This window comes from Cynara cardunculus (genome assembly GCF_001531365.2).
Source record: "Cynara cardunculus var. scolymus isolate 2C chromosome LG 2, CcrdV1, whole genome shotgun sequence".
Taxonomy (NCBI): domain Eukaryota; kingdom Viridiplantae; phylum Streptophyta; class Magnoliopsida; order Asterales; family Asteraceae; genus Cynara; species Cynara cardunculus.
In genome coordinates, this window is record NC_037529.1 from 4,039,501 (window position 1) to 4,065,092 (window position 25,592).

The following is a 25,592-nucleotide window of genomic DNA, read 5'->3' on the forward strand; positions in this document are numbered from 1 at the left end:
TATATATATATATATATATATATATATATATATATATATATATTTCCAATAGGTAGACTTAATCGATAAGTCATGCTACAATCTTATTAAAATAGGAATTGTGGGTAACAATAACATTATTAAAATAGAAAAAGTCTATTATCTAGGAACTACCGACTCTTATCTTCAACCAAACGTCATTGATGAATATACAACAGTTATTTCTGAGGTCTTTGGTATTCATGAATTTTCAAGGGACCTCATTACTAACGAGTTTACGAGGAAATTGATCCCTTTTACCTACGACTCTTAGAAAATTTTCACTTGATCATCATCACAAGACATAGATATCCATGACSAAAAATCAATACAATTAGGTTTTCTTAAATAGATAGCTCAAATGACTCCCATTTTCATGTATAAATTGTGCACAGTATGCATATAACGAAATATTTAGCGAGTAAAATCAAATTTATAAAATTGTATTTGATCATAAAATAACGTTCATATATTCAGTAGCGACCCAGGAGAAGGGGAATATCTCCTTGAAGCTCTACAGTGGTGACTCCAACTCAGTCGTCCTTATCGCCACAGTTGCACAAAATRCCCACTCCACCTCCCGCTTGGTCGTAAGCGTTGGCAACTCTGCCTCTCGTGCTCTGTGTTGAGAAGAGTTTCGATATATAGAAGCAATAATGCAAGATTCTTGGTTTCAATGTGAATTTAAGGTTTTCAATTTGATTATTTGATGTCACCTTTCCTCGGTTTCAGTAAAAAAGTTAAGTACCGGCAACCCCAATTTAAGAAGATTTTTTTTTTTGCTCATTCAACGGTTGAGGTTAGCGAAGGGGCCTGAGATGAAAACCAAAACTTTGTCTTGTATTTGGACAAAGTCATCACATCCCTTTAGCAACTGAGCTACACACACCAGAGGTTTTCCTCCATATTTAGACAAAAAGTTAATTACCAGCAACCCCAACCTGACTCATACAAAACCCGCCTTCGAAAACACCCGTATGAAACGACATTTTTGGCCCACTCAGTAGCTGATGCTGATGGGTCCTCGAGATCAAATCATGGACCACCTACAAGATGTGATGAAACAAATATACATACATTTATGTACAAACATACCCCCAATCACATGTTCATTTGTTTGTTATGAAAATGGTAAAAACAACATATGACTACTCAAAGAGCCTATACAAATCCAAGCAACTACAAATGGAAACCTGAACTCTATGCCACTATATGCCACGTGTACAAACCTACAAGTTATCATCAAGATTCAACACCCACACTCTGATCACCTGCCATTGTTGTTCAGTGATCCAGAACCGATCGACATCCCAACTGTCGATCCAAGAAACACCACGTAAATCGCCATCAACCCTATCCCGAACCGCCTGCTCGGCTGCATCCCGTTTCTCGGCAGCATCACCAGCGACCAAACCAGTCCCACAACCAGAAACCCGATGTTACAAAACAGCCCGATATCGCCGGCCATCGTGTACGATACGGGTCGGTTCGACCATGATCCGATTAACATACAAATCCCCAAACCAGCAAGTATGTTGAACATCGGCCCTGCATAGCATCCAGAAATCGCGATCTGCACCCCTTCGCCGCCGCTCACCGCCAATGCGACATTTGACATCAGGTCGCCCATCGAGTTACCCCATGCCAATACGGTTAGTCCGAGGATCGATGGGTTGATTCCGAATATGAGACCGAATGTGACCAATAATGCGACTAGCTCGTTAGCGATCATGTAGAACCAGATGATGCTCATAAAAAACCCGCCAAGAAGCCATGGAAGTAGCCACTTTTGTGGTGGATGGTTCCATTTGGTGCAGATAAATGCAACACAACCGAGCACACAGCCGATCACGGCGCAGGCCGAGTAGATTAGCCCGGAAACTAATCGGGTTCCATCGTGTTGGGTGTTCCAAAGAAGTGCTAGAAGCAATGGCGCAAATGTGACACTAGCCACCGCGTAACCTTTTGACCATCGGCCCTCGTCGATGATCGGAATGGTTAACCTCCGTGGTAGCGCCAACGGGAATTCTAACCATCCTAACAACTTAAAACACGAAAACGACGAGTTTTCGTTATCGTTTTCCGTTTCCGCACCTTTCCATCCCCAGAGAGGGTGGTCCGTGCCATCTTCGGTCCCATGTCCAACCACGTCTGAATAAATCGCAACATTTGAACCCCACATCCATTGCGGAACAACCTTCGATTCCACAAGTTGTGGAACATCATCCGACTCAGTAAACGACACGTCCAACGATTCTTGATCTCGATTCTCCATACCTCCCATTCGAGCAACCGCTAACAGCGGCACGAACGTATCTCCTTTCAAAACCCCATCATCTTTCCGTCTAAAAGACTCGTTAGCCGCAATCAAGGAAGCGTAAACAACATAAATTGAAACAAACGCGATCGCTCCACCGACACTAACCTCTCCAATAAACAAGATAACACCAAGAGAAACAACAGCAAACAGAAACATAGATACATCCCTAATGAAACATTTCTTATCGATACTAACAAGCTGATCAGCCACACAGATAGAAATCGTCCCTACAACAACACAAGTCACAAAAATGGCACCACCCAGAATGCTATTAAGTCCAACATCGCCATTATCAGTGCCTGCAAAAGCTGCAATACTCGCAAACACATCGGGGGCACCATTCCCTAATGGAAGCAAGGTGACCCCTGCTACAGTTGGGGGCAATCGCAATAAATGTGACAACTTTTCAAGAGAACAACAGAAGTAATCTGCAGCTGTGTTGCCCAGAAGATAAAAGAGAGCAGCCAACCAAATAAAAAGCAAAATGTAACCAAGAAAAGCATGGTTTTGGCAAGAACAGTAGAAGAAGGTTAAGTAATTGAAGAACCCATCAGAATCACATTGAGGAAAAGCGATTAAGAACTCACATTCGCTTGCGTAACCTTCGTGTCGACTTAATCCAGTGCAATCAGGTGGGGTTGTGATACCCAAGTTTCGTGGAGTACCACTGTTTAACCCGACCCGATTGGCACCACTGTGGTTCCATGTATGGGTGTTCTGGTGAAAGCAGAATACGATAAATACAAGTGTGAATACACCATGTAAAGAACCACGCAAATTGAAGGGGATCTGATGGGGAATTCTATTCAATTTCAAGTGGGTGTCCATCTACAAGAAACAAGAAAACCTGATTCTACGATCTTGGTTTCTTTTTCTTTTGTTCGAGTATGGAGATCAAGAAAGAATGAATTGAAACATGGATTATGATGAATGGGTATCATCAAGAACACAGATTCAGAGAAGAAACCATCTGATTCGAAGAGGGTTTCAATTCTCAGAGCTTATTCAAATGGGTATCGAAGATGATGGAAGCAAAAACAGAAAAATTACGAGAAATTGGGAGGGATTTAGGGTTGAAGATGATCGTGATGGGGGTGATGACTTGTGTTTTGGTTTATGTGAAAAGTGTGGAGTCGATTGGAGTGGTTCAGTTTTCATGGGAAGGTATAATTTGGGGATGGACGTGTGGTTTTGTCATGGTCGGCAGACCAAGGGGTATAACCGGTACATGATTTCCCAATCATTTGTAATTTTGGATATGTCTTTAGAAAAGGGAAAAGAAAACAAAATTCATAAAGAAAAAGAGTAAAGTTGATATATGGTATATATACATCTTTCGTAATACACCAAGATACATCTTGATTTTAATATTTCGTTTTATTCTATGTTTGTTAATGTTATAATACGATTTTATATGATACTGAAAAAACGATAATGTTTTTTAATAACATATAAATTTTAAGGATTCATAAAAATTTTAAAAAAAAATTATCCATTTTAGTATCAAATTAAATATTTAAATGTTTTTTTTTTAATTTTTTTAATTTAATTTTTTATTATAATTTAATTTAGAATTCAGAATGAAGTCATTTGTTTTTTATTTAATAATATAATTCTTTTATTAATTAGTATTTTGTTACAATTCAATGATTATCTTAAATATATTTTAGATTTTTCATATTTAAAATGAGATACATATCCAGTATTTGGTTATGTTTATCTGCAGTTAGTTACACGAATTCAAACATGGAGCTGTAATAAGTTGTACATACGTACGATTTACTCGTAATTTTGAATTTTAATTAATATGCATCAATAAACAGTACTTAACGCATAAAAATAGTTTTTAAAAGTTTTTGTCAAATGTTTTATAATATAGTATAGATTATGTTTCAAATAAGTTCATTAATTACATATTTTAGCCCTCATGATTTGTATCTTATTATGGATATAGTTTTTGACATTAATTTAGTTAAAATTTTATGTTAAATCAAATATCGTCATGTGTCTTTCTTTTTCCTCACCGTCCTTCCTTTTTTTGTATTATGCTATTCTAGGAATCAATTCGGCAATCCACTTGCAAACCCTTTTTTGCTTTTGCATTCCCATTCAAAACACCGACTCTCATTTTCTCACTGATGTCGGTCTATCTGAATATGTCGAGATAAATCTCTATGAGCGGAGATGGGATTCCAAATTCGAAGGAGATGGTTATAAGAGGAAGGTGGGGATGATTGTGGTTGTAACAAAAATACTCCTGTGTTAGATTGATATTTTTAATGGACTTCACGAACGACCAAATCTATATTAAAATGCAATATTTATAAAATTTCTAGTCTTTTTTAATTCTTATTTTGCTGAAGCAACTCTTAAAACATTCATTTTGAAAAAACCAGTGTCCAAAACTTTAAAAGTTGGTTCTTCAAAATAGGAATCAAGACAAAGTTTGATATGGATTACTATGAATTGCTGAAAGCGGAAAGAAATTCATCAAACATAAAGCGAATTTACAGTATCATCACCGCAGTAGAGTTTAACTTGTTTTCAAACTTCTTTTATCATGGCTTTAAATCCGAACTTTTATTTGAGCAAATTGGTTCCACTTTTATTCCGTATTTGTCTTGATATAAATATAATGTCCTTTTGATCAAACTTCATTTTAATATTTACAAAGTTGTATGCATTATATGAACAGAAAGCAACCATCTGGGATCATTCAGAACAGCTGGCTCCGACCAACAAAAATTAGGCGTTTTGAGTATTTGATTTGATATGTGGTTTAAACATAGCTTAATCTAATTCATTTATATAAAAGTAAGTCGATTTGAGTTATATTTTGTTGTTAATCCCGATCAAACAAATATTTATAACATCTAATAATGTTTTATATAAGATAAATTGAATGCGTTATAATAACAGTTTGTATAACCACAAGGGTTATGGCGTAATAGTTGCGGCTCCGGGGGACGTGGTGGAATATAATCCATCTGCCTTGGGTTCGATTCCAGGCGTCCACCATAATTGTAAAACTGAGTTTATCAAGGTTGCTGTCTTACAGTCACAGTTTGTAGGGATTAATCTGGATATAGCCTGGACACCCTATAAAAAACCAATTTGTAGCATATTAATTATTTAATGATAAAAATACACAAGCTTAATTGGAGGCGACCAACCCATTCACATATGAATGTGAAACGAGGGTTTGATACAGACAAAAAGTTAACATCAATTGTAACCCAAATGAATATGGAAATATCGTTTTAGCATCTTTTTGATCCAAAATAGTTAAGAGTTCACTAACAAGTACCAAAGCACCACTACTTATTGATTTCTGAAAACTACTGAGCTAAAAACCTAACCAACTAGTTGTATTGTCATTGATGACAACAGACGACGTTGATGATGAACGTGAAAATGACAAGCAATGTGGTAAAAACTAACAACCCACCACCTACAACGATTGACTGATGGTGTCTGATGACCTTAAAATCGCCCTAAAGAACCTATAAACCTACGAAAAACTCATGCTCAACAGCTCAAACCCTTTGGCGTGTAGCTCAAATGTGAAACACCTTGGTTTTGCACCCCATAGGTCACCAACTTAAATCCCCCTTAAGCCACCGTTGAGTACTAATCACGTGATAACACGTCATTAGATAGAATTAAAACATACGTTAAATAAAATCATTATGACAAAGACAGGGATAAGATTTGGGATATGGGATTTTTATTCACACACATGTAATCCCAGTTGCTTTGGGACCGACTTGCATGGATATTTTGGAAGTTTTCAAAGTGGTCCAGTATACTGATTTCTTTCTCTCTTTATCCTTTAGAAGATTATAGGATTTTCTCTCTTATTCACCTTGCAGAACCCACCAATTCAAGTTGAGTTATGGAGTATGGTATTATTACAGCAAGCATTATTCTTGTTTCTGCAATTGCAATTGCACTTCAAGTGTTCTTCTTCTCTCCAATATCTCCAGAGCCACTGATATTACCTCCTTCACCACCCCTTTTCACCCCTAACAACCATTTACAGGTGAGCTTCCTAATCAAACTTTCTTGTTACTGTGTGTTTTTCTAAAGGTGGTTTCTTTACAGGGAGTGATTAAGATTGGGGAAGGGATAGTGAAGAAACCAGAAGATGTGTGTGTGGACCAAAAGGGTATGCTTTACACAGCTACCAGAGATGGGTGGATCAAAAGATTGCATACAAATGGAACCTGGGAGAACTGGAAAAAGATACATAACAAAGATACTTTACTTGGTTTGATAATCACAAGGGTTGGTGATCTAGTTGTGTGTGACACTGAAGAGGTACTCTTTTAAAATTGTTTTTTTGGGCCAGAACCTGACTTAGGTAACGTTTGCGTACATCCTACCCCCACCCTATCTCCGTGTAGATCTATTGGGTTTGCTTAGTTTGGTTTTTGGGACAGAACTTGACATAGGTAAGATCTGCGTACATCCTACCCCCCCCCCCACCCTATCCTCAGTGGGGATATATTGGGTTTGTTTGGTCTAGTCTTTTGGGCCAGAACTTGACATAGGTAAAGTCTGCGTACGTCCTACCCTCCGCCCTGTCTTCGGGTAGGATATATTGGGTTTGTTTGGTCTAGTCTTTTGGGCCAGAACTTGACATAGGTAAAGTCTGCGTACGTCCTACCCTCCGCCCTGTCTTCGGGTAGGATATATTGGGTTTGTTTGGTTTGATTTTTTGAGCCAGAACTTGACTAGGATGAAACTTGATGTGATGGTGCAGGGTTTGATTAAGGTTGGTGAAGATGGTGAAGTGACAGCTTTAGCAACTCATTTGAATGGTGAGAAAATAAGGTATAAGTCGAGTGATGTAGATCTCATGTGTTCTTGGGTTCAAGAATTTGTATTTTACATTTCTGTGTACAACACCAGGTTTGCAGATGATGTTGTGGAAGCAGATGATGGTAGCTTATACTTCAGTGTTGCTAGCACTAAATTTGAGTTGCATAACTGGCACCTGGATGTGCTGGAGGCAAAACCCCATGGTCAGCTTCTCAAATATGACCCATCCACAAAGGAAACATCATTAGTGCTAGACGGGCTAGGCTTCGCAAATGGTGTGACCATCTCTTCGGACCAAGAGTTTTTGGTCGTATGTGAAACATGGAAGTGAGTGAAAATGGCAAACAAACCTACAAGATATGTGCAAATCTAAAGAAGGAAACAAAAATAAAAGTCAAGAGATGAACTAACCTCATTTTCTTTGGACTCTCTGAATCAGATTTAGGTGCCTCAAGTACTGGCTAAAAGAGGAAATGGGAGGGAAAGTTGACGTTTTTATCGACAATCTTCCTGGTGGACCAGACAACATCAAACTTGCTCCTGATGGATCATTTTGGATAGCTATACTTCCGGTATTTAGATAATCTGTGTTTCTAATAAAGAAAAAAAATATAACTTTGTGATTAGAAGCTAACCAAAAGAGTTACCTGATGCAGTTGACTTCGAGCAGGATGAAATTTATACATTCTTCCAGAGCAATTAAACATCTTCTGGCAACATTTCCAAAGCTGTTCGAGCAAGTTAAAGTGCTTGACAGAAGTGCAATGGTAATAAATGTGGGGAGTGATGGAAGGATTATCAAGAGATTGGATGATCCTAATGGACAGGTAATGGCCTTTGTTACATCGATCCTGGAGTTCGAGGGAAATCTTTACTTTGGAAGTTTGTATAATGATTTCATAGGCAAGTTGCCAATTGAAACTGCATCCTGAATGGCTTCACGGGAGGGTTTTTATCATAAGGCTATCCTTCGATAACTACATTTAGGCGATTGTGATCTTTAAATGTAAAAGAAACCCTCAAACAAAGCAGTAATGATGTAATATGAACAAGTATGACTATTAAGATGAATATTACTTGAGAAAAAGAAAAASAAAAACAAACCCATTTTTGGCAACTTCAAAAAGTTCCAAAAGTACCATCGATCATCCATCATTCTTGTAAATTGATTTGCATACAGATGGGAAATATGTAGTGTGGACCTTACCATTGACTGGCATACAGATGGCAAGAATATGCATACCATAACAAAGATTGAAATCAGTTAGAGTTCAGACTACTGAAGTCTGCTTCTTTTATCCGGTTGCTTATTAACTCCATATGGTGATTCTCTTTTCAATTTTGATGGTTTGCCATCTTTGCTTCCTTTTTTGTTGATAAATTCGGAGAAAGATGGGATTGGCGGCAACTTTATATCATTGCAAGTGCTCAGTGAAGGACTTGAAGGGTCTCCCGATTTAAAATTTCCATCATCTTTTTCCTTCCTCATCTTTGTTGCCTGATCTGAGACAGGCGGTGATATTGAAGAGGAAGGTTCTACTTCTGTTGCATTTTTTGAAGCAGGACTCTGGTGGGTGGCGGCAAGTCGGGATGTTAGGTCTGCCGCGGTAGCAGTAGAAAGCCACCTCACAGTACTTGCCACTTGTGATAAATAAAACGATTTCCCAGTTTTCCCGTATTTTTTGTAGCATTCATTCTCGAAGAACATGGAAGATGTTTCAGGGTCTATTCTGCACATCAGGCATAACAAAGAGATTTTAGAACACCAAAAGAGAACATAAATATACGTTTTAAATTAGAAACCGGCCTCATTTGACAGCAAAATAGAAAGAGAGTGGGTGGGATTCATACGGCAAGTTGTGGAGCCGCTGCTGCATTTGCTTTACTGCATTGAGCAATCTTTGCTTGCAGGACTCCCTCGTCATTTCACTTATGGCATTTTTATCGAGTTTATTGCTCTGTTAGCAGCAGGTCAAAGGTTAGAGACTCCCCTAGTAATACGCTTACTGAAGAACAAGAAAATCGATCTCTTTGAAAATATACTAATATCAGATTTTCTTTTATAATCTCTCTACACAGAGTAGACAAAACTATCTCAAAGATGCAGACCTCTCCTAAATGGATAAGGTGGGCGAAACCGCCGCGAATTACCTGTTTATCCTTCTGATAATATTTCTCTTCTGCTTTTTGCAACAACTCGATCTTCTCACTAATTTTGGATTTGGAAGGCAAGCCTTCCACAATATTTATATCATCTGGAAGTTAAATGATTCAATTTAGGTTAACAAACAAACTCGATGTATCCCACCCGGAAGTAGGGTGTGGGGAGTAAGATATAAATGTGTACCATCGTCATCAGATATATCGTCCTCAGACACAATCACTTCATCATCACGAGACCAGAATTCTGAGAATTCTACTTCACCAATCGACTTTGAGGAGCTGAGATGGAACAAATATGCATGAGAATTATTCATAAAATATATCAGTTGGGTATATTCTGTATGAAAGAAAGAGCTTTTTAACCAAAACTATTACCTCAGAAATGAAAACATAAAATAGAGGAAGAAAGACAGATAAACTATGCTTATTTATGCAAGTATAGAACAGCTTATCAGTCATTTTTTTTTGTAAGGGTGTCCGGGCCAAAGCCCGACTAATCCCCGGCAATTTTGGAGGCTAAACATGGCACCACTTAAATGTCGCCAACAATCCCTTTCCAGGGTTCGAACTCGGGTTCATGACTATGTCATGCCCAAGCCTTTACCACTAGGCTGGAAGGTCTTTGACTTATCATTTTTGTGGTCAATAAACTTGAAGCTTCCACAAATTTTGAGGGTAAGCTATATCTAAATCTCCATCTTATACATCACTTTTGGGGAATTTCTCGACACTTGGAAACCACATACCTGTTCATATATATCTGTGAGGATCCATTTCTATTACGAAGAGAACACATGGTCTTAAGCTCCTCCAAGTACTTCTCCACTAGGTTTGGATCTTTGCATGCATCACATGTTTTCTTACACAGTGATGATGATACCTACTTCCCAAGAATGTTATGTAAGATTGCTACACTTGAATATGATATATATATATACACATATTATATGACATAGATTCAATTACCTGTTCCCCAAAACTGTCAAGAATCTTTTTCCTACGACAACCAGATGTTTCGCAATACTCAACCATCTGCGTTTATTAAACCATGCACTCAAGTTTTGTAAACATTATTAATGAGGTAATTCTATACACAGATACAAGCTTACCGAATTGAATTCAGCAACTGACTTCTTTGGGGAGACGTCCTGCAAACTTGAGGATTGCAACTTCTTGCTCTCCGCATTATTCAATATAAATTGCTACAAACATCTTACAGAGGACTTCAGTATAACGTGAATAGTAGCAAGGAATGATAAAAACCCGACAAAGATTTAATCAAACCATTTTCTTGCGGTCATCGATTCCGTAGTACAAAACACTTCTAGAGGGCTGTTGATCGCGACCAGCTCTACCTGATTCTTGATAAAAGGATACCATTGACTTGGGAATATTGAAATGGCAAACAATCCTAACATCCTTCCGGTCTATACCCTAATATTATTGTGCATGACTTGTTAGTCAATACGTATATCTGAAGAAAAATTTCCATCAATCAAAAGCATTATATTAGTAGAAGATTAGCATACCATCCTGAAGGCACATCACCGTCTCATTAGATTAAGTTGCACCAGAAATGTTCCAAGCCAATAACCACCATGAAGAAAGAAAAGGAATCAGATATGAACGGAAACTTCCGCTTATTTGTATGCTTTAATTGTAACAGTAAAACAATTTGCATTAACGTAATTATAATGGCTGAAGGCTGCTTTTTCCATAATCCAGATGCAGCATGTATTCTAGTGCAGTGCTTATATCTCCATTGTCCACAAAAAAGATAACCCTATTCCTAACATCTGAACACAAATAATTACCCTTACCCAAAAGCCACTGTAGCCACTACAACTTGTGTCTTGGCAGAAATCCAATCATCCAATACAGAACTCCGCAGTTTATTGTTCAACCCCGCATGATATGCTGAAAGCAAATAAAATAAAAAGCATGTTTGTGAGGAACACTACAAAATTAAGTCAAAGAAAGATGAATAACAACTCGATACCAGCACAAGAAATGCCATTTTTTGATAAATGAGAAGCCAGATCATCGCATGTTGCACGTTCAAGGCAGTAGACAATCCCACAGACATCTCCGCAAGATTTAATTAGATCAGTCAGATCAACATATGGGTCGCTAAGAAGGTCTTTAAATCGAACTGTAGAACATCATTAGAAAATTTAGTCAGTGGCATGCATTCCAACCCAAGTGAAAAGCAAATCATCTGATAGTGCTTGTTGCATTGTTACAAAGTAACCGATGCGAAACAGGCTAGAGGAGAGAAAAGCCATGGTTCTAATATTTTAACAAGCTGCCACAACATATACATTTTCCTTTCCCTTGCATGCATTATTGATCGCACCGCGGGGGGGCCTCAAAACAAATTGAGCAAAAGACAACAAAACAAGCCAAATGGGCCTAACCTTCGTAATATATATTTGGGCGATTAAATGATGATTTCAGGACTAGAGGGTTCTCCATGTTCAAGGACTCTATCACATCCACCTGAACCCTGCATGCAGAAAGGAAATCAGTTTATAGTGTGCAGTTTGTTCTTGTAGTTGAATAAATACAGGAGTCTAGAACGACATTATATGTTTTGTCGAGGTAACATTGGTTCATACATAGTATTTATGTTTTACAGGACAAGGAAATATATTCAGATTTGTACGGATTTTTTCCAAAAAAACCGAAGAAAAAAATTAGTTTGGTCACACGGTAATGCCAACCTTCACTAAAGGTGAGAACAGGAAAGGACTACACAAATTGTAGATATGATGGGTGGGAACTAAATTTATGGGGAGAAGGGTTGAGTTGAGAAGTAGAAGAAAAAAATCAATGAATGACTAAAAGATGGTCAGGAGTTAAAATACTCACTTGGGAACAGCAGTAGCTGTCAGTGCTAACATCGGAATGTCCGGCAGTCGCTTCCTCAAGGAAGCTAATTTTCGGTAGCTAGGTCTGCATTATGGATAGATTTGAATCGAGGACCACAAAAACCAAGACCAATGTACCATTGAGCTCATATGAAGCAACTAAGTACCAACTTGGCAGTTACCTAAAATCATGGCCCCATGTCGAGATGCAATGTGCCTAAAAAATTGAGGAAAATGAATAACCATATACCACAACTCATTGATGAACCAGACATATATATCGTCTGCTATTGACAATAAAAGTTCAAACCTCATCTATTGCAATCAGATTTAACAACCCTCTTGCATGAACTTTGGTCAGCTTCGCCATAAATCCTGTAGTTGCAATTAATTCTGGTGTCACATAGAGCAACCTCATTGCTGGATTTCCAGATTCAAGGTCTCCATGGATCTAAAGATGCCAGAGTTTATACATACATGTACATCAACAACTAAATAAGAAAAATTAAGAAGCTTTCAGATGTGCAATGATATATGTGTGTGTGTGTGCGTGTATTTCAGTGAGGTTGACAATTTAAGATACTAAAGTTAGACATTACCTTATTCCTAACTTGTGAAGTCTGAGTTGAAGAGAGATACTCAGCAGCAACCCCTTTTTCCTTCAATGCCATAACTTGGTTTTCCTGGTGTGAGGATAAATCACAACAATTTGACCTATAACTTTGACAAAAAAAAAAGTATAATTGAGCAAGTAAACAAACTCACCATTAAGGCTGTGATCAAGTAGAACAATGCATTCAAGCAAGTCAGACTCTTAACACTGAGAACCAAAAGAAAACATTGTGTAGTACAAGCTTCCACTATGATAAACATCCAAATTAAGACTAATGCACTTTCACCTATTAAAGGAGAAACAACAAGCACAATGCCTGGTTTTGCTAGTGCAGGGATTTGATAACAAATGGACTTTCCACCACCAGTTGGCATCAAACAAAAACAATCTCTTCCTGCAACAAAAATGAAGTCCAAGTACAATCCAGCTTACTTATCCACCCATGATCCATCATATACCATAAGAAACTTGAAATGGCTAATTTAACAAGTTTCAACAAGCTCAAACACTTTTATTGTGATTAGAAAAACGAATATGAATGTAAAACCTGATAAAACAGCTTCTATGGCTTCCAGTTGCTTTCCTCGAAAATCTGAATGCCCAAAATGCCATCTCAAGAGCTTGACCAAAGCTTCTTTCCCAGAAAATTTCTTCTCCTTGCCACAAATATTTTTCACAGGCAGTAGTCCCTTCTTCATCACCACTGTGTTCCAACAAAAATTGCATTCGTCAACTTATTATAATCAGTTCACCAAGATTCAACTCTAGAATTTCCGACATTAACGAATTTAGAATTCGCGAATGATTAAAGACGGTGCTGAAGTCAGAAATGCGATCTATACGAATCAATTGTTGAAGAAAAAATCAGACATTACACGCAATGATCGATTGACGATGGTGGTATAATAAGAAATAATGAAAGAGAGAAACCTGAAGTGGCAGAGCTTGTCGCCGGAGTTATGGATGGTGGAAATCAGCGTGGGTACGTCAAGGTTTTGTTTAAGCCGGAGAAGCGTAGTCTTAATTGGGGATTTTTTGTGTGAAAAATGGGTATCAAATTCGTAAATTCCACCTCATCATTAATTAAAAGGATAAAATCATTCCACCTCATCAAATGGAACCCTAACCGTCTCATCACAACTCATGATCCTTCTCCTTTCCAAACCTTTGATTTCTATCTAACAAATCATCAGTTCCATTAACCCTTTTCTTTTACCCACCCAATTGACACATTCCTATGCACAGATGTGGAGTTCTTCTTCTCAGACACCTTCCAGCCAAGTGGGTCTCCATCTCCGACGAGTTCTTCTTCTCCGGCCACTGACCCATGTCTATCTATCCCAACTCCATACCATCTCTCTCAGCACGTTTGTAAATGTGGGAATTATCACATCCAGGAATAGAATTACGTCTTTAGTTCTTGGGTTTTTGAATTGCATTATATTCATGTATTATTGTATCTGGTAGTTTATGTTTTTCTTCATGTGATTAGGTTTTTTTTTGTAGGGTTTTGGGTTTTTGAAATGCATGTCTTGATGTTTTGACGATTCTTGTGGTGGCCAGAGAAGATGAACAACGGAGAGGGTTTTGTTGCCGGAAAGGCCAAATAGGAGAAAGGAACAATTTGCTACATAAGTTGTTGACCTGCAAATTGTTTTAATAAATTTTTATATAAATAACCAAATAATAGATTTGTTTATTAAACATATATTAATTATAGATTTTTTAAAATACTGTGTCTTAATAAAAAATAATTTAAAAATTCATTGTTGTAATAAATAAATAAAAAGGTATAGTGTTATAATAATAAAATTATGTTGTTATTTTATACATTTAATCCTATATATACATATATATATATATATATATGACATTATCGAATACATTTAGTATAGAAAAGTCATTGATAAATCAAAAAATCAACCTATTAATATTGGAAGACACAATGATTCAATCAATTAGTTTGTAATTCTAGAACATTGTTCACTATTCTTTTTAAAAATATAATCTATATTTTGTAATTTTGAATGCTACAATTAAAATTAGGAAATAAATATGAAAAATAATCTACATATTGTAATTCTAAATACTATAATAAGCGAATTAAAATTACGATAAATATGAAAAGGAATTAGAAAATGGATACAAATTATTAGAATGGTACCCGTATAATGCAGCCAGCTATATTTTGATTTTAGTGTTTCATTTTATTCTGTCTCCGTCGATGTTATAATACGATCTTATGTGGTACTAAATAAACAATAATGTTTTTATTTTTTTGAATAAATTATAAATTTGAAGGTATAATAAAACTCTGAAAAAAAATGTATCGGTTTTACTATCAAATTAAACATTTTAAAGTTTTTTTTTGTGCAATTTCTTTTATTCCAAATTTTTACTATAATTTAATCTAGATTTAATAATGAAGTCATTTGTTGTTGGTTTAATAATATAATTTTTTTATAAAGATAATAATTAGTATTTTGTTATAATTCAATAATTATCCTAAATATATTTTAGAATTTTTATATTTAAAATGAGATATATATCCGGTATTTGATTATGTTTATCTACAGTTAGTTATACAAATTTAAATATGAAGCTTTAATAAGTTGTATATACGCATAATTTACTTGTAATATTGAATTTTAAGTAATATGTATCAATAAATAGTACTTAATGTATAAAAAATTGGTTTTTAAGAGTTTTTATCAAATGGTCTGTAATATAGTATAGATAATTTATATCTATTCTATATTATAAAACATTTGACAAAAACTCTTAAAAATCATTTTTTATACATTAAGTATTATTTATTGATACATATTACTTAAAATTCAATATTTCAAGTAAATTATGTATAAGTACAACTTATTAAAACTTCATGTTTGAATTCGCGTAACTAACTGCAGATAAACATAATCAATTAGAGAATAAACATCTCATTTTAAAATATAAAAAATCTAAAATATAATTAGGATATCGAGTTCTAACAAAATAATTAATTATTATTTTTATAAGAAAATTATATTATTAAACCAAATATAAATTATTTCGTTATTAAACGTAAATTAAATTATAATAAAAAATTGAATTAGAAAATTACACAAAAAAAATATGAATTTTAAAGAGTTAATTTGATACTGATATCGATTTATTTTTGTCAAATTTTTATAATATCTTCAAATTTATATTTTGTTCAAATATAAAAACATTATCATTTTTTTTAAATTACATAAGATCATGTTATAATATCGATTGAGATAAAAAAATAAAATAAAATATTAAAATTAAAATATATCTTATTGTATTGCGCAAGAACCATCTAATTATTTATAAAGAAAATAAAAAAAAATTGATGGGTCAACGTCCGCGACCCTTTTTCAAACCCTTGAACGAAGATTTTGATTAAAAAAAATTGCTAAAATAACCATTAGAATTCGAAGAGTTTATACCTGAAGATGTAGTAAAAGTTGAAGGACTAATATTGTAAATTTACTATAAATTTGGTTCTTATAGTTTGTCAAAACAACACTTTTCACCCATATAGTTTTAAAATTACAAGATGACCATAGTGTTTTGCAAAGACATTCGGATTTGATCTCTTTATCTAATGACAGTTAAAAAATCCCGTTAAATAATGAACATTTTCATCATTTTATTGATTTTTGTCTTTTACACGAGATTCCAATGATGTGAGGCATCACATGACGGCAAGGTCAAACCTAAATCCTTACAAGTTACAACAAGATCACAATGTTTTTTCTAGACGTGCCTTGAGGCACCATATGCACAAATATTTGTATGTATATACGTATAAACTTGTGTATGCTAGCGTTTTGCATAATCACGTAAAATCTCATGCCTTACAAAATAACGCACCATAACGCTATGTAAGACACAATAACATGTTATAACGTAAGCTAAATCTTAGAGTAGATCCATATGGATCCTCGCCCTCAGCGTCATAATGAGACCATTATAAGTCATTTAGAAACATACTTTTAACCGATCAAAATCGATTTTACGATTCTAGTCCCTATGGTTCTTGATCGCATAAAAAACAAAAACACCATTTTGTTCAACGAGACTTTTTAACGACCGTCAGAAAGAGTAACCAAATCCAAACGTTTTTACAAACCACAGTATCCATCTTGTAATTCCAAAATGTCATTTTGAACAAACTACAAGGACCAAATATGTAATTTACTAAATGGAAAAATAGAAGGATTCCTTTACGGTTAGAAGGATGACACCATATTGGTTTTCATGCATCACAAAAGACCGTTGGATTCCCGTCAGTTTCTCCGGTGGTATCATTGCCAAAACATAGCAGGCCCAAAATCAAGAAGAAGAAGAAGGAGAAAAGCAAAACAAAGCAAAACGAAGCGCACCATAGCTCCTCCGCCTCCGCCCAGAAACCCTATTCTTCTCGCCGTTGACCTATAATAAGTCAACAATGAACGACGATGAGTTCACCACCGGCGTCCAAGATGGGCTCAGGCTAGCAAAACGTATATACTTTGGCAATGACCGTTCTGTGGCACCGCCAAAAACTGTAACGCCAATGGAGAAAGCTTCACGATCGTTATTCCCGACGTCTCCCATGGTTTACGCCGTGATTTCGAATCCGGTGATTGTTGACAACCCTGATATGCCGAGTTATCAGCCTCACGTCCACGGAAGGTGTAATCCGCCGGCGTTGATTCCGCTTCAGATGAACGCGATTTCGTTTGAGGCTGACTGTTATATGGACACGGTGTTCGTCACAATGACTGGTTCCTGGCGGGTTCATTGTGTCATGGGAAATGCCAGCTGCGCTTGTCGTATCGCCATTCCCATGGGGGAAGAGGTAATTTCTTCATTTCAATTTTGAACCCTACCCTCAATTGAAATAGACAATTTGTGAAAATGGCCTTAGCATTTCTGAAATGGATATAATAATGAAGCATTAGTTATATAATTGATAGATTGATTCAGGAAAGGTAGAATTGAAAGAACCCCATTTGTAGGTATGAAATGACTTGAGAAAAACCCTTTTGAGTTGAGGTTTGTAAGGAAGGAGATAACTTATATGCAATTGCGTTTTGCCAAGTTTCTTTGTTGTTCGTAAATAATAGTAGATCATTTGGCTAACAGGGTTCAATTCTAGGTGCGGAGGTTGAAGTACCAAGAAGAACATATTCAACTCAACTAGCTTCAATGGATGAACAAGAGGAGAATAAACAGATTGTAGCCAAACCTGAAGATGGAGGCTATCTGAAACCTCATATCTTTACTTTAACAATACCACAGGTTAAAAGATCTCACACTTTCCCTTTATATATGTGTGTGTGTATATATATATATATATATAGATTATAGAGAGAGGGAGGTTTAGGAGAAAGCCCCCAAAAAATTGAAACAAGAAACACCCTGATAACCCATATGCACATGTGTATACAAATAAGTGAAGTTGTTTCTTGGTTTTTATACACGTGTGCATACCATATAAACTGCTTAGAAATTACTTGTATGCACAGGTGCATACCGTCCAGATAAACTGTTACCAGGATGTTCATCAGTTTTTCATTTTTTTACGGTTTTTTCACCTGGCCCTATATATATAATCAGGTTGAATGTTGTTTCACTTGCATGGCATATTCCAGGTTGATGGTGGTTCAAATCTTTCAATCAAAGTTAGATGGTCACAGAAAATAACCTATAAAGATGGTGAGTTCATACTGAATGTACCTTATAGCTTCCCAGAGTATGTTACCCCTGTCGGAAAGAAACTAGCGAAAAAGGAAATGATACAACTGAACATTAATTCGGGTCTGACTACCGAAGTCGTGTGTAACACAACTAGTCATCCTTTAAAGGTGTAATTTGGATCAATCCTTATTCTTTGATCAATCTTACCATTAAACAGTTAATAGTAACATAGTGAGATGCTTGTACTCCAGGAACGAAAGCGAGAACCAGGGAAGTTGTCTTTCTTGTACGAAGCTAATGTTCTTACATGGTCAAGTACAGATTTTGTCTTCAAATACCATGTAAGATATTACCTTATATTCATCATAGAAAATTGTTTAGATAGATTCTATCAAGTGAAGAGGAAGAGGAAGGTTCAGGGAAAAAACTCCCAAAAAAGAAAAACTTAGGAACACTCTGGTAACCGTTCATCTGGATGGAGTGCATATGTGTATACAAGTAATTAGAGTTGTTTCTTGCTTTTTATGCACATGTGCATACCGGACAAATTGCTTACAAATTACTTGTATGCACATGTACATACCATCCAGATGAACGGTTACTAGAGTGTTCCTCACTTCTTTAATTTTTGCAGGTTCCCCTGAACCTGAACCATCGAATGAAATATGAGTTGTTCTGTGGTGTATTTAACAGTTGAAAATTGTGTTTCAGGTTTCTACAATCAATCCATTTTGTGGTGTTCTTTTGCAATCTCCATCAACACTTGGTATTGATCATAGGGAGATGTTTTCCTTGTGCCTATTTGCAGGACCTGATAAGGGTATAAAGGTTGGTTTTAAATTTGTTTTCTAAAATCTTTTAGCATGTATAGATGACTGTTGCATCTCTTTTTATTATGATTTCATGTAGCTTTTGTTTCCCTCTTTGAGGCTAGTACGTTTCGTTAGAATGCTGATTTTTGCACTTGATATGATAGGTGTGCAGGAAAGAAGTTCTTTATGTTGTTGATATAAGTGAAAGTATGAAGGGGAAGACAATTGAGGCTACAAAGAATGCTCTGGTTGCAGCACTCTCGAAACTTGATCAAGAAGACTCTTTTGGTATAATGGCATTCAATGATCAGACTCACTTATATTCGTCAACCTTAGAGTTAGCAACTAAGGAATCAATCAGAAATGCAACCGAGTGGATTGGCGCGAATTTTGTGGCGGGTGGTGGTACAAACATCTCAATTGCTCTAGATCAGGTTATGTTTATTGGGTTTGTTTGGTTTGGTCTACATCAAATAATCCTAATATGCACTTGAAGGTGTGGGTTTTATTCACTGTGAATATATGGTTTTCAGGCCCTAGAGATGTTATCAAAAACCAGCAAATCTGTTCCAATGGTTTTCTTTGTGACGGATGGAGCTGTTGAAAATGGGAAAGAAATATGCGAAGTTATACAGAAACAACTACGAAACAAAGGATCAGACCTGTGTCCACGCATTAACACATTCGGTATAGGTTCAATCTGCAATCATCACTTCTTGCGAATGCTTGCAATGATCGGCAAAGGCCACCATGATGCTTCTTATGATGCTGGTAATTCATTCATATGCGATTAAGAAGAAATTTTGGGTTCTTTTGAATGATGATTTATTGTTGAATATGTGTTTGTGATCAGATTCAATTGAAGTTGGAATGGAGAAGTGGTTTTCCAAAGCTTCTTCTACTGTGTTGGCTAATATTGTGATTGATGGTCTAGATGATCTTGATGAGCTGGAAGTATGTTTGTTATATTGATCCATAATTGCGCGTTTTATATAAAGTTTTCGCTTGATTCTTGAAAGTATCTGATTAATATACGACAGGTTTATCCTTCAACCATTCCGGATGTTTGTTTTGAAAGACCATTGATGATATCTGGGCGGTACAAGGGTGGTTTTCCTGACACGGTGAAAATTAGGGGCGTTCTTGCTGACATGAGTAACTTCACTATGAACCTACAAGTACAACAGACAAAGGACATACCTCTTGACAAGGTATATGCTATAGCTTTGACAAATTTAGCTGTTAGCAATTAAACTAGTCATTTGGTAAAAAAAACAGCTGATAAGCTAAAGAGTAAAATTCAATTTTTGTGCCTTGTGGTTTTTTAACAAACTACAATTTTTGTCCCTATGGTTTAGAAATTACGGTTTTCATCCCTATTGTTTGCAATTTTTGTCCTTATTATATATAATTTATTGTTGGTTTGGTCCCTGTGGTTTACAATTCTTTGCTTTTTTTGTCCCTTGTACTTAAAGGAAGGAGTTAGGTTCAGGGACTAAAATAGCAAATATTTGCAAACCATAGGGATGAAAATAGTAAAGTTTAAACTACAGGGACAAAAATCATCATTTTTAACAAACCACAGAGACCAAAAGCGTATTTACTTTAAGCTAAATGACAATGTAAAATGAATAGAAATGACATGGTAGGAAAGATATGAAAGGCATGGTGGAAGTTTAAACAAGAATATCTCCATTTTATTAAAACACGATAACACTCTTATCACGTGTGATAATACATATGAGCGGACCTGATGGTGTGCAGACAACAATGTCATGCAACCTAAGCGCACCAAAGGTCGTTTGCATCTTTGATTTAGTATCACATCAAAACATCTTTATCACATGTGAAATACACGTGAGAGGGCTTTATTGGCCTGCAACCACCTAGGTCGCGTCAAGGGTCGACCGCGTCTCTGATTTAGTATCACGTGCGTATCCCATATGTTATGGAATATAGCATCACATCCGTTATGTGACATTTGTTACCTTATCTATCTAATTCATGCATCTTCTAGTTCTCTAATTTCATTTTACTTTCATTTTACCAAAAAGGTCCTGGCAAAGAAACATATTGAATTATACACAGCGCAGGCATGGTTTTCTCAAGATAAAGAGCTTGAAGAGAAGGTCAGTGACTTCTCTTTCCCCTTGGCCCTTTCCCCATAAAAAATTAACTTCTTAGACTCTTAGGGGAATGAAAGAGAAAAAGACGCTTAACAACAATACATTTTGATGCTGTTACCTGAAAATGTCGGTAAGGGCGGTGACTGTTGCCAGTAACGGCCCCTTAGTTTGAATTTGCTTCCAAAATATATGAACGGTTATGGCCGTATCATATGTTGTTCTATTTCATGGTAATATTTGCTTTTCATCAACACAACATTGTCTTATGGCAGGTAAAAAAACTCAGTTTAGAAACTGGTACTGTGTCAGAATATACACATATGATCTTGTTCAAGACAGAACTGCAAGATAAGCCAAGAAAACAGGCAAGCTCACATTTTTTATTTGTTTTCACAGTTCTACCGTTTAGGGTAAAGTACAGGTCTACATATATCCCACTCCCAGATCCTATTACAGGCCAGATCTTTGAATGGGCCGTGGTTCACATGTTACGATTCAAGATTGAACGAATTCATGTGAAATGCGTATGCAGGGAAAAAAGGAAGGCGATCCAAAGAAAATGGAAGCTGTAAAATTAACGCAACAGGTTAAAGTGTTGCATCACCTGGGGCTCGGGTTTGGCAGCGTGAGGGCAACGGTTGAAAACATCCCTCCAGGTTTTGGACCGAGGTTACATAGCCAAACGGAAAAGATTGCGATAGCGGCTGGTAACTGTTGCTCAGATGCGTGTGGCAAGTGTTGTTGTATGTGTTGCATTCAATCTTGTTCACAAGTCAGCAACCAATGTTCGGTCGTGTTGACCCAGATGTGTGGTCTCCTAACATGTTTCGGCTGCAGCAGCTGCTGTGAGTAAACCTGATTTAAGATTAACTTTCGTATACCCACGAATCGATCTGAGATGTTGAAGCTAAAATATATGGTGTGCTTTATGAAAAAAGCAGATGCTTAACACGGCATTGTAAAAAAGAATGTAAATAGTCATCGATATTGTAATAGTGAAATCGTACGACAATGAAATTGATGAAAGCGTTCTCTAGTGCTATTTCTCTCTTTGTCGGAAACTGCCACAAGCAATTAATCGTTTATATAAAACGTAGTTTCCACATCATGAACGGACATCCAAATAAAGCCAGACCAAAGATGCCTGGTATATTCCACTCAAAAGTAGGGTCTGCACAAGGGTTGAGAGTTGCAAAGGAAAAGGCAAAGATTGGAAGTTCCACCAATGCAATGGGTAAAGGGAAGATTCCCGAAGATGCAGTTTGCTTCAACTGCAACGAAAAAGGGCATTTGGATGAGAAACTACCCCACCCTTCTGGCAGCGAAAAACCTTGATAATTCTCCGATTCTCCCAGACACCCTCACTTCGAAAATAACTCGAGTGCATGCTTGGATTCCTCATGTGTCACTTCGGAGTTCCAACTCTTGCAACTTGTTCATTTTTCTCGATTCTTACTTCAAGCTTTTCATTGTTGTCATCAGATGTCACTCTTTTAACATCTTGTTCGTATTCATCAACTTCGACTTCCGATTTCTTATCATCATCATCATCACCAACCGATAAATGGTGGATGGTCTCTTGAATCTTTGTCATGCCCTTCCCCACAGGTCCGATTGCTTGATTTATAGTCAGTTTAACATCCTCAACAACCTACAACCCAGCATGAGCAAGTACAAGTTTTTGGTGAAGATGGTCCCTTTTTTGTGGGAGATTTAGAATAACAGATATGCACAGAACTTACATGTTGACCACCTTCAACGACGATATCCTGAACACTTTGTCTGACACTTGTTCCGGGAGCCTCAACCTTTGTCTCTGTCTTTTCAATCACAGCGGAGTTTTCCTCGTTGGATTCCTCTACTTTCACTTCTTTGGTTGTTTCGGAGGATAGTTCACCATATTGAGATGCAGACAGAAAATGATAGGGCTTTGCTGAGAACACAAAAACATGAGCAGCTGCTGCAATGGCCATCTGTCGGAAGCAAACATAAAAATCTAGCTGAGTATAGAGATCACACTATCGGAAATTGAAATATTGAGCTGTGTAGTAAACAATACCACCAAAAAGGTTAAAAATGAATTAGAAATAAAAAACACGACTGTTTGGTAGTAGCTTAATGATATAAAAAGTGGTTTATTTAGTAAGCTTCTAGGTGGGAGCTTTATGCAAAAAACCAAGTTTTTTTCCAAAACCTCCCCTCCCAGTTAAACACATCCCCTTCCATCTATAAAAAACCCACTCAAACAAAAACCTTCTCATCTATAGAGACAGATTAATTAACATAAAGACAATTTATCCATCTTAATGATTTTAAGACGTGGTTTATATCTGCATAATCTATGTTAAGTAGTCAATACGACTCGAATTATAGTAAAGAAGCCTCACTTCAATACAGATCAAAAAGTCCTGCAATGCGGTCTGAAATCTTCCTTGATTAGGCAGAACTTCAAGGTAGCATAACAACGCAATGCCCACACCTTGCCACCAAGTTGCGAACACGATGGCCTTAAAACTAATGAATTTTGCAAGGGGCCTTATTGGTTTTAGTCTTTCGTGAGTCACATGGTAGAACTTCACGAGGCAATATAACGCCCACATCTGGCTGAAGTTAATTACAACAGCAATATAGGGGTACCTGCATCAACAATTTTATATACAATAGTTAAAAAGCACTGCTAGCAGCTTAATGACCTTAATGGAACTTACAGCTTATTCGGTCAGCTATACAAGACTGTTTGATAGTGGCTTAATGATATAGAAAGTGACTTATTCAGTAACCTTGTAGGGGGAGCTTTATGCAGAAAACCAAGTTTTCTACGACCCGTCTCTCAATTAAAAAACACGCTCCTATCTATCAAAAAACCTTCCAAACAAAAACCTTCCCAATCTGTATACAGATTAATCCACACACATAACTTTATCCTACAAGGCTTAATGGAAAACCAACCAAACATCCCCTGAATGTGAAAACAACTCTAGAGAAGTCTCCAATTGCATCAACAATGCATGTATGTTGCTGCAGGGGCAGGTTCAAATGAAAACCGTAAATTTTTTGAGAACCTGGGAACCAACTATTCATGTTTTATTCCTAATGAATATCGTGATAGATATTCATGATGAAAATACAATACAAAAATGCATGATGTCATGAATAATACATGAAAGAATTGGCTCCCAATTCTCAAAATATTTTGAAATTTCCTCTAATGCGGTATTTTGAGATTTTAATCATGAAAAATCGTCAAATACATACCCATAGTACCACTTGAACTCACCATCACCGTATACACCGAAAAGCGCCAATACCGTTGCCAAAAATGAACAAAAGCTCTTCAAAATCATCTGAATGATGCATAGAAGGAAAAAAAATATTAGTTATGTTACACACATATGTACCAAAGACAGTTTTGTAACTCACGTATTGCACTAGTCCAAATTTCTCTATTTGTAACAATTCTTCCCCAAGGATATGTGGTCTTCGGAAGAATTTGCATATTGCTGTTCGATTTAAATCCGGTTTCACATCCTTCCCGTCTAGCAAAGGCTTGTTCAGCAGTTTTTCTTTCTCACTTTCAAGTAATTCAACAACTCTTCTTTCGCCACCTAAGATTAAAAAGTATTCCAAGACTAAATGGTATTGTTTACATGTAAGGCACTACGAAGAAGTATATTCTACAGTAGACTTGAATTTTAGTGACTCAAAAACTAAAAACAATGATAATATCGGCAGGCTGAATCCGACTCTATGAAGATTTTTTTAATGTTACTGATTTCTCATCTACTGTTTCAGCCGATAAACATAAGTTCCAGCTTCAAAGAGATTTTAGACACACAAAGATTAAATAGATGATACATATATACACATGTACATAGGGTCAGGTTCAGGGGAAAACCACAAAAAATGAAAAACTGAGTAACACCCTGAAAACCATTCATCTTGAAGATATGCACACGTGCATACAAATAATTTTCCTGTATGCACATATGTATAACATGGACACGTCCATAGAAACCAAGAAACAACTTCAATTACTTGTATGCACATGTGCATACTATACAGATGAATAGTTACCAAGGTTAACCTCAGTTTTTCATTTTTTGGGGGTTTTCCCCTAAACCTCCGTCTCTCTCTCTCTCTCTCTCTCTCTCT

At 36.4% G+C, this 25,592-nt stretch overlaps 4 protein-coding genes and 1 pseudogene across 7 annotated transcripts in view; 2 read left to right on the forward strand and 3 right to left on the reverse strand.

The window, feature by feature from the left end:
* Nucleotides 1–1,105: 1,105 nt before the first annotated feature.
* On the reverse strand, nt 1,106–3,299 carry LOC112507615 (cation/calcium exchanger 3-like). The gene has a single exon (XM_025112263.1). The coding sequence runs from the start codon at nt 3,164–3,166 to the stop codon at nt 1,286–1,288; it is 1,881 nt and encodes a 626-aa protein (XP_024968031.1). The 5' UTR covers nt 3,167–3,299; the 3' UTR covers nt 1,106–1,285.
* A 2,797-nt stretch (nt 3,300–6,096) lies between these two features.
* Nucleotides 6,097–8,279, forward strand: LOC112506884 (protein STRICTOSIDINE SYNTHASE-LIKE 5-like). Its single transcript, XM_025111198.1, has 6 exons — nt 6,097–6,380; nt 6,443–6,658; nt 7,104–7,174; nt 7,253–7,489; nt 7,602–7,734; nt 7,819–8,279. The coding sequence occupies exons 1-6, from the start codon at nt 6,234–6,236 to the stop codon at nt 8,092–8,094; spliced, it is 1,080 nt and encodes a 359-aa protein (XP_024966966.1). The 5' UTR covers nt 6,097–6,233; the 3' UTR covers nt 8,095–8,279.
* An 80-nt stretch (nt 8,280–8,359) lies between these two features.
* On the reverse strand, nt 8,360–13,805 carry LOC112506883 (ATP-dependent DNA helicase Q-like 3). The gene is made up of 20 exons (XM_025111197.1): nt 13,739–13,805; nt 13,356–13,511; nt 13,095–13,202; nt 12,961–12,968; nt 12,795–12,878; nt 12,506–12,646; nt 12,378–12,412; nt 12,197–12,280; nt 11,743–11,831; nt 11,325–11,477; nt 11,146–11,242; nt 10,855–10,858; nt 10,610–10,759; nt 10,435–10,527; nt 10,292–10,357; nt 10,072–10,205; nt 9,510–9,604; nt 9,314–9,417; nt 9,014–9,120; nt 8,360–8,892 (listed from the first exon to the last, which is right to left on the reverse strand). Exons 2-20 carry the CDS (start codon nt 13,504–13,506, stop codon nt 8,439–8,441), a joined length of 2,157 nt encoding a protein of 718 aa, XP_024966965.1. The 5' UTR covers nt 13,507–13,511; nt 13,739–13,805; the 3' UTR covers nt 8,360–8,438.
* A 3,462-nt stretch (nt 13,806–17,267) lies between these two features.
* Nucleotides 17,268–22,328, forward strand: LOC112504322 (annotated as a pseudogene).
* A 107-nt stretch (nt 22,329–22,435) lies between these two features.
* Nucleotides 22,436–25,592, reverse strand: part of LOC112504837 (protein LAZ1 homolog 2) — a 6,344-nt gene continuing 3,187 nt past the window's right edge. For 2 of the 4 annotated variants that reach the window (XM_025108803.1, XM_025108796.1), the window contains 5 exons: nt 24,861–25,045; nt 24,696–24,784; nt 23,828–24,077; nt 23,183–23,413; nt 22,439–23,091 (listed from right to left, as the gene is read on the reverse strand). In XM_025108803.1, the coding sequence (XP_024964571.1) occupies nt 22,846–23,091; nt 23,183–23,413; nt 23,828–24,077; nt 24,696–24,784; nt 24,861–25,045 (1,001 nt within the window). In that variant the 3' untranslated portion in view covers nt 22,439–22,845. Of the gene's footprint in view, nt 23,092–23,182; nt 23,414–23,827; nt 24,078–24,695; nt 24,785–24,860; nt 25,046–25,592 lie in introns of all 4 variants that reach the window. The other 2 variants (XM_025108809.1, XM_025108815.1) reach the window with 2 other exon arrangements.

Coding starts and splice junctions, on each gene's coding strand:
- LOC112507615 (XM_025112263.1), bottom strand. CDS start 3,166: ATGGACACCCACTTGAAATTGAATAGAATTCCCCATCAGATCCCCTTC.
- LOC112506884 (XM_025111198.1), top strand. CDS start 6,234: ATGGAGTATGGTATTATTACAGCAAGCATTATTCTTGTTTCTGCAATT. Junction 6,381..6,442: donor CCCCTAACAACCATTTACAG/GTGAGCTTCCTA, acceptor GTTTCTTTACAG/GGAGTGATTAAGATTGGGGA. Junction 7,490..7,601: donor GTCGTATGTGAAACATGGAA/GTGAGTGAAAAT, acceptor TCTCTGAATCAG/ATTTAGGTGCCTCAAGTACT.
- LOC112506883 (XM_025111197.1), bottom strand. CDS start 13,506: ATGAAGAAGGGACTACTGCCTGTGAAAAATATTTGTGGCAAGGAGAAG. Junction 12,647..12,794: donor CTTCACAAGTTAGGAATAAG/GTAATGTCTAAC, acceptor TGGCATCTTTAG/ATCCATGGAGACCTTGAATC. Junction 10,358..10,434: donor CAGTTGCTGAATTCAATTCG/GTAAGCTTGTAT, acceptor TAATAAACGCAG/ATGGTTGAGTATTGCGAAAC.